This window comes from Haemorhous mexicanus, chromosome 3 (assembly GCF_027477595.1).
Source record: "Haemorhous mexicanus isolate bHaeMex1 chromosome 3, bHaeMex1.pri, whole genome shotgun sequence".
Lineage (NCBI taxonomy): Eukaryota > Metazoa > Chordata > Aves > Passeriformes > Fringillidae > Haemorhous > Haemorhous mexicanus.
The window spans coordinates 46,601,297-46,611,979 of NC_082343.1; the positions used below are offsets into that span (position 1 = coordinate 46,601,297).

Sequence of the window (10,683 nt, forward strand, 5' to 3'; positions counted from 1 at the left end):
ATCACACACAGGCAGAAATCTGTAAAGGTGCAGCCCTTGCAGGTTAACACTATACCACAAAGCAAACAGCATAACATTTCATTATAATATAAAAAAGGCAAAGAGGTAACTGAACATTTTGCTCAAATATTACTGAACTGTATAAATAGGATAATACACGGAAGTTTTTTTGGACTGAGAAGATAAAGAGTAGGAAACTATTTTGATGACCAGCTCGTAAGGTTATGCTCTGCTTACAAAAATAATTTTACCATCTATGCAAAATGGAAAATGCTTTTTCAGGGGAAAAATGTCCCAGGTAAATGCAATAGTTACACTCAGTATCTAATCCTCATGGAAAAATAAAAAGCTGCAGCCATTTTATTTAACTAAGACCCCAATTCTAAGAACAACTTGGAAAATGCAGTACAGTTTACCTAGATCAATGAAGTTTCAGAAATGAATCCTCAAAAACTAGAGCTGATCTAGTACTAGAGCAAGCAAGCTAACTTCTCCGGTTTTTTTCTTCCTCACAACTTTTTCAGAACTGGAACAGTTAGCTCCCTGTATACATAAAATAGCAAATCAATGTTTCCTTGGAAAGCATGCTCTAAAATTAAACTAAGCTGTATCTGTACCAAACCACAAATTATAATACTTTAACAGCATGCATGAAACACTAATACTGCACAGCAGTGGAGTCAGTTCACAGCACAGTGATGCAAAAGCAACACTGGCTTCAAGTACCCTAGTCAGAGGTTTTTTTAATTAGTCTAAGTGCAGCTCTCATTCACAGTGCAACACTCCAAAAACATGCAGAAAATAGTTTCATTTTTCTCAGCATCTGGATCTTCCAATTAAATTGGAGACATCAAAATAAGAGCAGTGTACTACACAGTTAAAACTATGTATTGCAAGACCTACTTTGTTATTCACACAATCGGTACTTTGCCTTTTTTAATTGAACTACACTAGTTAAGTCTACAAATATAAAGTCAAACTATACTGTAAGTTATCACACTTTTATTACAATGGACAAGCATCATGGCTTCTTTTCACCTGTTAATTACTTTGAGCTCTAAATAAACTCTAAAAGTATTAGTCTACTATCATCTGTGTTCAAGAAGTCATCTGACATGGTGTAGCTGCTATTTTTTCTACCTTTCCAATATGCTTATCAAAGTACTTTCAGGTGTTGTCAAACCTAGTTTAGTTCTTGAACAGGTATCAGAGCTATACTGGAGAAGTGAAACTTTTAACTTATCTTCTCCAAGATTAATCAACCTTTCAGAAGAAAAGGTCAATGTCCAACCTGCATCAACTTCTCCTTATAAAATCTAGAAAGAAAAACACAGTCAGCACTTAATAGTAAGGAAAAAAGCTGAATAAATGCATTTAATAATAAGCGATCTATTCATATAAACAACCGTATTAGTGTTATCAAGCTGTTCTACTTTAATTGCTCTGACATTTAGAAGACCACTTGGGACACCTTGTTTTGTTCCTCAGACATTTCACTTTGCCATGGCTGCAGAATGAGAGAACAGCCTTAGGTAACACGACTCCAAGAACTATTGGTTAGCTTATCGTTCCCTGCACAAGCCAAACTCTGAACTCAAGAGGCTAACAATTTTATGAAACAGCAACAACCAGTCTCTCTGCCAAGCATCACAAAAAAACCCATGCCACTTTATTAAGTGCTTCTTTAAGAACTCCATTTCAATTAGCATTTACCTATGCTAAAATAGTTACTTAAATAATGTCAATCAGAGACAACCTCAACTTAGAATAAAAAAAGCTGCAATAAAAGCTATCTATGCTACTGTCATCACCACCTTGGGTGGCCACTTACAGTACAGCATATTATGCAACATGGAAATTTAGAAAATATAGGAGAAATAATAATCCAGAGGACAAGCTTTGCTCCACGTGGACGGTGTGTTCCTCAAAAAACTCTCTCCAACATCTTTGGCCCAGCTGAAGCCTCTCCTACTTGACACCAGCCATCACCTCAGTCACGGTCACACGATGAATGAACACCGAGCTCCTAACTACAGACACATGTCCTCCTAAAGCTGTGAAGGCAGCTTACAGAAGGAAGGACTGTGTGTTCTCATCCTTGCCGGTAACGTGGGCAAACAGACACGACCTAAGCACAAGCCAAGCCCGGGCATTGGCATCACCATTGGAACATATGGCTTCTCACAGACTTCATCAGGGCACCGAACTTTCTGCCTGAAGCCACGGGCATAATCCAATTCGGAGCTTCCCAACATATCCCGCTGACTGATGCTACCTGTGGTTCCCAGGTCAACCAACTTCTCCCCGCAGACCGGCGGCACCGGCCCCGGGCTGGATCCCGGCAAGTGACAGCCGCAGGGTGTGGAAGGGGAAGGACGTGGGCTTCAGACTCCAGTAAGACATTCCCCCACTTCTCCGCGGGGAGCCGACCCATGGCACGGCCCAGAGCTACCCTCTCCCCTACGACCTCCCGAAGTGACCTCACCTCCCGTCTCTACCCTGCTGCTCCTCCGGGAGGGCTCCGCAGCCCTACCTACCCAAGTCGGCGGGCATCCCTGCCCGGCCACGCTCCCTGCCGTGCCACCCCGCCTCACGGCCCCGCCAGCCGCCGGTTCCTACCTGGGCCTCCGCTGTCAGCACGCAGCCGAGCACCGCCAGCAGCCGCGCTGCCAGCCGTGCCCTCGCCGCCGCGTTCCGGCCGCCACCGCCGCCGCTCATGCTGCTGCTGCTGCTGCCGCCGCCGCCGCGACTGACGGAGGAGGGGGCAGCCCTCGCCCCGCCGCCGCCGGCACAGGAAGGAGAGGGACGCGCCGCGGGTCGGCAGCGGCAGCGTCTCCTCCCGGCGCGGCCACTCACGGCGGGCGGCGGGACCCGACGGGCGGGGGCGCCGCGCTCACCGCGACCTGTCCGCGGCACCGCCGCGCGCGCCCGGGATCCTCTTGCGAAGCCGCGGCACCGCCGCCGCCACCCTGCTCCAGCGCCCTCCGCTCCCGGGCCGCCGGCGCGCGGCACGCCGGGAGATGTAGTTCCCCTCGCGGTCCCGGGGCCGAGCCGGGGCGGGGCGGGGCGGCGGCGCCCAATCGGAGAGGACCACGCGCGCCTCCAAAACAAGTGGCGGCGGCGGCGCGAGGCTCCGGCTGGGCGCGTGCGCGCGGTGGCGGGAGGGCCGCGTGAGGAGGGGCGCGCGAGGGGCGGCGGCGGAGCGGGGCTGTGGGAGCGGTGGGACCGGTGCGGCCCGGTGGGACCGGCCGGACCCGCTTGAGCCAGTCGGGAGTAGGTCCCAATATTTCCCTGCTCATCACAGCCTAAACTGAATCCAGGCCAGTATATCGCTGTCCATCCCAGTGTAAGCCAGGCCAGTATCAACCAGTTTAGCCCGGTATCACAGAATACCTTGAGTTGGGAGGGATCCACAAGGATCGTCAAGTTCAGCTCCCAGGTCTGCACAGCACCATTCCCAAGAGTGTTGGGAAGCACTATGTGCCCAAGAGAGTTGCCCAAACACTTCTGGAACTCAAGTCAGGTTTGGTGCTGTGACCACTTCCCTGGGGAGCCTGTTCCAGCCCTGAAGCATCCTCTGGGTGAAGAATCTTGTCCTGATATCCAACCTAAACCTCCCCTGACTCAGCTTCAGGCCATTTCCATGAGTCCTTTCACTGGTCTTGAGAGTGAAGAGATTGATATCTGTCCCTCGGCTTCCCTTTGTAAGAATGTTGAAGTCCACAATAAGGTCTCCCCTCACTCTCCTCTGGATGGAACAAACCAAGTATGTCCCAGCATATCTCCCTATAAGCCCAGTCTAAGCCTGGTCCAATCTGTACAGCCCAGTCCAGACCTGTACAAAGCAGTTTGGCTCACTATATCCCAGTGCACTCCAGTATAACCCAGCAGGCTGGGGCCAGTGCCACACAGGTGAGTTGGGCAGGGCCACAGGATGCCCTGCCCCACTGTTGGGGCAGCCCAGAATCAATCTTTTGCTCCCAACAGTTAAATGTTTATCTGTTAAATGTTTATTTTCAGAATTGCAAAAAGTCATATTTCTGTGAAAAACTTGAGTGTTGCACTGGTTTAATGTGCAGGCTTGCTGAAATTAGGATTTTATTTTCAATTCAGATGCTAACTCAGACTCTTACACCCTTTCATGTGGAGAATACCCCTTTACTGGAGTGTGGAGACAAGCTTTAAGCCAAGGGTAACTATGTCAGAGGGCTTAAAGTTTTTAGATTGACCTTTGTTATTTACTTACAAACTAATTCAAATAATTCAAATTTTCCATTACATTTGTCCTTAAGGGGCCAGTGTGTCACAGATTTTTGCATTGCTGAAAATGTCTCAAAGGGATGCTGTCTAGGAATTACAGAGACCATAAGATGAAGTAGGCAGTAGTTAGTCTGGTTCCAGAGAGATGATGTAAGTGCTCCTTTCTTTCCACTCTGGAGTACAGGCAGTACAACTATAATTTGGGAACAGACGACTCAATGGGAACCTATTCCTACTTTCAGCATCAGTGGAGAAATACATTAGCTAGATACCTGAGAAGAAATTAGCAGAACAGCTAATGTTAATGTTTGCATTGCCATAGTTTGCTCTCAGTATCAATACTCCATACTTTATCACAAGTGGTTTGTACTTCTCACAAAGAAACTGTTTCTGTTCAGCAGATTAAGGTGAATTCATTGTATCTGTTTACATTTTGTACCTTTGATTCTGGAAAAATGTTTCTATCACGAGTACTTAAAAAACCCCTAAAACCTTGGAAGAATCAAGCACTGTCGCACACTTGGGCTACATAAAGGGCCCCAAAATTTGGAAGCAAACAACCATATTTTTAAGTCATAGTGTTCACTGAGTTTTCAGTTCAGAAGAGTTTATGTTGGTTACACGGGGTACTTTATTTCTTCACCACTGAAATGCTTGTACCAGAGGGCAGTCATGGTTTAGCTTTTACTGCCATATTAGAAGGATAAGGAATTGGCTGTAAAAATATATAATGGATCATTTTAAGAGGCAGTAAAAAAAAATTGCTTTTATATGTAAGTATTATCTAAGACAGCAGAGCTGAATGTAGCTTAACACAGTTTTCAAAATTCTAGGGTATTTTCAATCTTATTTTATATTTTAGTGTAGATTTAAATCGGTGAATGCTACTTTGCTAGTGGTATAAAAACGTCTAAAAAACCCCAAACATAAAAATCCTAATATAGGATTTCTGTGTGAAATCAGTTTCAGGAAAGATCTGTGGAAGAAGCAGTGTAACAATTGCAACCAAAACCCAACAGCATATTACAAAGCTGTGAGTGTCTAGTAAGCCTCTTTCTTTTAAAGAAATTTGTCACGATGTTATAACATTTTAGCAAGGGCTGAGGACAAGCTCTTACTGGGGAAAGGCATAATCACAGTTTACAGGTTGCTGGGGTCATGAAGAGTCTGGCCTATATATTTAATTTTTCAGTGTGGTTGTCATAGGAACAAACATCTGTGATTTCATAATATGCACTGCTGTTACACATGTTGACAGTTTCATTTAGAAGCACTAATGTTTTCTTTATATGTGCAAGCAAAGAAAGCCTTGAACGCAGAAACTAAAACCATTATTCTTTATTCTTAAATAAAAATTAAGTAAAGAACATCAGAGTCACCTCTTCTTCATGTCTCTGTGATGTTCTCTAGCATAGGCACAGATATGGGAGCACGAGAGAGAGACAGTCTTTTGGTGGATGCAGCAAATCTGCAATTACCAAACTTGCCTCTGGCCTGAAACTGATCAAGTCCTGCAAGTTTTATTGTATTACCTCCAGTAGTGCTTTTTAGCCAGCTCTTATTTGCCAGAGTTGAGCTTATGGACTCTGGTTGTAGACAGAAGTAATGATCTATGGGCATCAACTGGGGAATCCAAAAATGGATCTTAGAGATTATTATGGACTGATTTAAGTGAACATACATGGTAAAAAAGGGTGGCTTCACATTTCCCATTAGGAGAAACTTGACAAATCCCAGCTGCTTTTTCAAGTTCATGAGCTAGATTTCAGTAATCTGAAATGTGGATTTTTATTTTGAAACTTTTTGCCCTTGAAAAGTTTGCCTTTATTTATTTTTCTTTATTTATTTTTTGCCTTTATTGATTTTTCCAAATTAGCTTCTGAATGAGTCCTTCCTAAACTTTGGTGAGTAAACCAGAGGAATCAATATGTCACAAACTTCTGTTTAAGTCTGGCAAACAGCAGCAGTGGGAGGGCAGTGCCTGTAGAGCAGTGGAACATCTTGTGGTAGTCTAGATTTAAATGATACAGCAAGGCACAGCTGTGGGTGAGAACTTTCAGTAAACCACCTGACACAAGTACAGAAAGCAGCCAGGTGCCAGGGCACGAGTTCTGTGGTTTGTCAGGCCTTCTACTGTGAAGAGCTTGTACACCCTGTTCTGTCCTGCTGTCATTAGGCCTGATACAGGTTATGTTTCCTTGCAAGTCATGCCTCACTGACATCTTGTTCCCTACCTACTGATGTCTGCCTTAAAACCACAACCTATGCTCATGTCTGCAGCAATGGGTGCAAATATCTTTTGAAAAGGACCTGTGGATGTCTAGGGTTATCTCAGGAGCATGGCCTGCAAATAGCAAAACAATATGTCAAATTCAGTAAAGTGGTAAAAAAGGTAAAGTTTTAATAAGAAAGTACAGCAATATTTTCACAGTGACTATGAGGAAAAAAGCAAGAAAGAATGCAGTAAAAAATAAAGAATAGCAAACTACAGGGAGGAAGAGCATTTTTAGGAAGTTTTTGTATGAGGTGAAAAACTAACTACAAATCTTAGCTGTACACCTGTATTCTCATTTCCATGTTTCATGTGTGTGTGTGTGTGTGCGTTACAGATGGATGTTAACAAAGTGCTTTGTGTGGTCTATAACAGCATGATCTGAGTGAAGAGTAGAAGTAATCAGTAGAGTTTTATTGTCATTCCTGTAGTACCTATACTTTTTTTAAGGAGTGCCAACATAGGAACGTGTCTACTAGTTCTGTCAAACTTCTGAGTATAGTGAGTATGAAAATACATAATCTTGTTTAAAAAAACACTGAAGATTTGTGCACTTGCTCTTTCAGTGTGCATGCTTATCTGTCAGCAAATATGACCATGAGGTATAGATCTCATCTAAATTGTACATTTGTATAGATCTCACCTAAATTGTACATTTATGGAAACAAGCAGCCAGGCAGGGGGACTGGGCTAATGTCCCTGCAGAGGCATAAGCTGCAGCCTGGAATCAATCGTGTTAGGCTCAGTTTCAACATGTCAATCTAGAGGAAGCAAGGTTCCACTGTTTCTGTGGCATGTGTTTGACTTGCACACAGCCCAGCTCCTATAGTGGTGGGAACATTTCCATATCATGCAGTCCTGTCAGGCAAACGAATTTCCCACAGGGTTACATAAGATGGTCTAGGTATGTGTCATTTCTTGTGTTTTCTCCATATAGTGTTGTTTCTGTCAATTAAATGTCAAAATCGTGACGTTCCTGTAAAAGAACTATAAAAGAGCAGACCAATATCATTATTGACAAAGAAAGTAGTTTTGACTTTTTGGCTGCTGGTTAATTATCCCTTCTCCAAAGCAGTCTCAGAATTTTCAAGAACGTTTCTAGCAGCAGTCTGAAGCTGCTGACAATTAAAAACTATCCATAAGTTATGGGGAGAGAAAATGCAGGGAGGTTTCTTCCTAAATCTCCTGAAATACAGGAGGGGTGAAGAGTTTATGTTGACATAGAGGTATTTTGCTCAATGCCAACTTCCTTAAGTGAAGATATTTGAAATGTAGAAAGCAAACAGATGTGAAAGAATAAACAAGATTGCCATGTGATTTTGGCAGGCCCACAGTTACCATGACTATTGGCAACCTGTGTCGAGGCATGGGGAATACTACTGATCCCCTGTGTTATAGTAGCATTTGTGATCTGGAACAAAACCTCTCTATTTCCACATGGAAAAGCTGCAGAGGATCAACTGGAAAAAATGGTGGTTTTTTGATTTTGTTTTTTTTTTTTTTTTTTGTTTTGTTTTGTTTTTGTTTTTTTTTTTGAGTGGGGGGTTGTGTGTGTGTGGTTTTATTTTTATTTGTTGCGGGGATGTATAAGTTATATTTTTCTGGAGAGGAATATACTGTCCCAGGTTTTGTCTGCAGTCTTGTGCTCAGGAGGTGGGAAGCCCCTTGAGACTGTGTTAATTGCCATTTCAAACAGTAAATTCTCAAGCTCTGTATTACCAGATCATTTGTAGATCTTTGAGAAAAGCCTCTGTCATCAAATATGGCTGGGTTTTTTGATGGGGCCAAGAGGAAAGGAGTGAGAAGAGATTTGCATAGACTTGATTTGTGAAAACTATTTGAAATTTCTAATTCTGCATTTGAGGGGAAACTTAGAATTCTGAACTCTTCCCATTATAATTAGCTATGCTGAATTTAGTAGCTTATAGAGTTATATCAAGATAAGGTACAGATAGTACTTAGGTTTAGAAATTTGATGAGAAAATTAATCCAGCATTTTATGGAATGCCATTGCTTAAAGTTATCTCGTTCTGGACTTGGCTTTTATGATATGGTTGTGTTTAGTTTTGCCAAAATAATTGCTGGCTTTCTGCACTGGTCAGTTGGCTAAGTAACAAAGACTTCGACAACACTCATTAAGAATGATACAAGAACAGGCATGCAACAGCCAATTTAATCTGTACTGTTATCAGTACTCTAGAGATACTTATAAGTAATTACAGTCTCCTCCTTCAGTACTATGGAAAAACTGTTAAATTATGATTACTAACCTAAGTTTTAAAGCACTAATATTATCTAGACTATTCATTTCTATTATTAAATTTCATTATTTTAAAGAATTCCCTGTAAATATTTTTTAAAATCTGCTTCAAATTGAAAAACCAATCCAATTTATAGGTATAACTATTTATATTCTTAAAATACATTATTTTGACCAACATTAACCAGGTTTGGCTGCTGGCACAAACGTTGTTCCACTAAAAAACTCTGTTACTGTTTACTGAAGTAATTTTTTAATCCTCATGTAGGAAGACATCAGGCTGTAAGTTATGAGAAGAGTAAATGCCATGTTGATTGTAAAAACTGACTTAGCCCCCAGCACCAGTGTTTTGTAGCCTTCTGTTGTTTACAGCCATCTGTGCAACAATAGTTGGGATTTTTGAAGGAAAGCTAGGGATATTTTGAAGGAAATCAATGGATACATTTTTATGTAGGTTGTAAGTTTATTTTCCTAAAGTTTTTGCAGTCACTGTGTCGAGTAGTTTTTGAACAGCACACAGAGGCAATACATACATGGAGGTCCTCAGGATAGACATGGCATTCATTTGATTGAAGCATAAATTTGACAGGTTTGAGTCTAGAACATTCTTAGCTCTACTGTGGCTGTGTCATTCCTCACAGTTATAAAAGAGACTCCAATAGATAGTATAGCGTTGGTGCAGATCTGTGTAGATAAGAATACACTTCTTCTGCTCTCAGCCTAAATATCCATCACCTAAACCATTGTGCTGCTAAAGAAATCTAGGGAAGCACACAGAATCAGCAGTTTTAGTTCTATCTTGATTTGGTGTTACCTTTTTGAAGCAAGCCCTTATTCTTTGAGAATGAGTTTTAATATGAATATGGAAGAAATGAGAGGCAACTGACCCCCTGAACAGGTGGACTTCAATGATAGACCTAAAAAAAAAAAAAATTCTTTGTTTTTTTTCGTTTTTTGCCCATCATGAGTTGCAGAAATCCTAGTGATCTGTCAGCTGTACTTTGGAGATTAAGATTTATAGAGATATATGTATGTTTGTGTGTATAACCCAGTGGTGAGCCTCTATTTATCTCAGACGAAATTCAGAAAATAATTGAAAAACATCAATATTATTAATGTTAAGCTAAAAAACAAATAACAGGTGTGGTGGTGCATTCCACATTCCCACCTTTCCAGGCTGCAGGTTGAGAAATACCTGTTCATGACAACAGGATGACAGCTACTGTCATCAATTTAAATTTAAGTTGTGGAGCAATTTAATCTTTATCACTTTAAAAAAATTATTATTTGTAACATGCACAGGAGATGAAAAATCATCCATGGAAAAGCACTCAATTTTAATGCTTAATGGACCAAAGGCTACTTTTAGTTGTGCCAGTGTAAGCCAGTTGGCTGAATTGGATCTCTCTCCATGTAACAGAACAGAATCTGTCTGTAAATTTACCTCTTTAATAAATGAGCCAGGTGGCTCACAAAAGTGATCTTTATAATGGCAAATTCATTGTGCCAGCTTCTTTTGCTTGTATTGTACACTAAATAGCAATACATAACATCTCTTATTTAGAGCTTGGTGTCTTGCACAGACCCCATTTAAGAAGCCTGTATTACTTTACATCGAAACCATAAGTGAGAGAATTTGCCAGAGATGACAGTGGGGTTCCAAAGCAATTACATCCAAAGATTTGACTTCGTCGTGGTATTGGATGTGCCTGCAGCATAAGAGGACAAATTTTAAATATCTGTGAGAAACCAGTGCAGTTTGTGATTGTTGCTCTGCAGTACTTGCTTTTGTAAACTCTCTCTGTGCACGTTGAGCCACCTGCAAATGCACCTTAAGCCCTAGTGGAGATCGCCTTACTCTGTCGGAAGGCTGTGATTTAGGCTCGTAAAT

At 41.9% G+C, this 10,683-nt stretch overlaps 1 protein-coding gene and 1 long non-coding RNA gene across 3 annotated transcripts in view; both read right to left on the reverse strand.

Moving 5' to 3' along the window:
* The window catches only part of ERO1B (endoplasmic reticulum oxidoreductase 1 beta), a 29,110-nt gene extending 26,226 nt beyond the window's left edge, over positions 1-2,884 (reverse strand). The window contains exon 1 of one of the 2 annotated variants that reach the window (XM_059841651.1): positions 2,620-2,884. In XM_059841651.1, coding sequence (XP_059697634.1) covers positions 2,620-2,718 — 99 coding nt within the window. In that variant the 5' untranslated portion in view covers positions 2,719-2,884. Of the gene's footprint in view, positions 1-2,275; positions 2,450-2,619 lie in introns of those variants that run through there. The other variant, XM_059841650.1, reaches the window with a different exon arrangement.
* On the reverse strand, positions 517-2,267 carry LOC132324974 (uncharacterized). The gene is made up of 2 exons (XR_009485804.1): positions 1,832-2,267; positions 517-1,316 (listed from the first exon to the last, which is right to left on the reverse strand). It is a non-coding gene; the product is annotated as an uncharacterized LOC132324974 (long non-coding RNA).
* Positions 2,885-10,683: the final 7,799 nt, after the last annotated feature.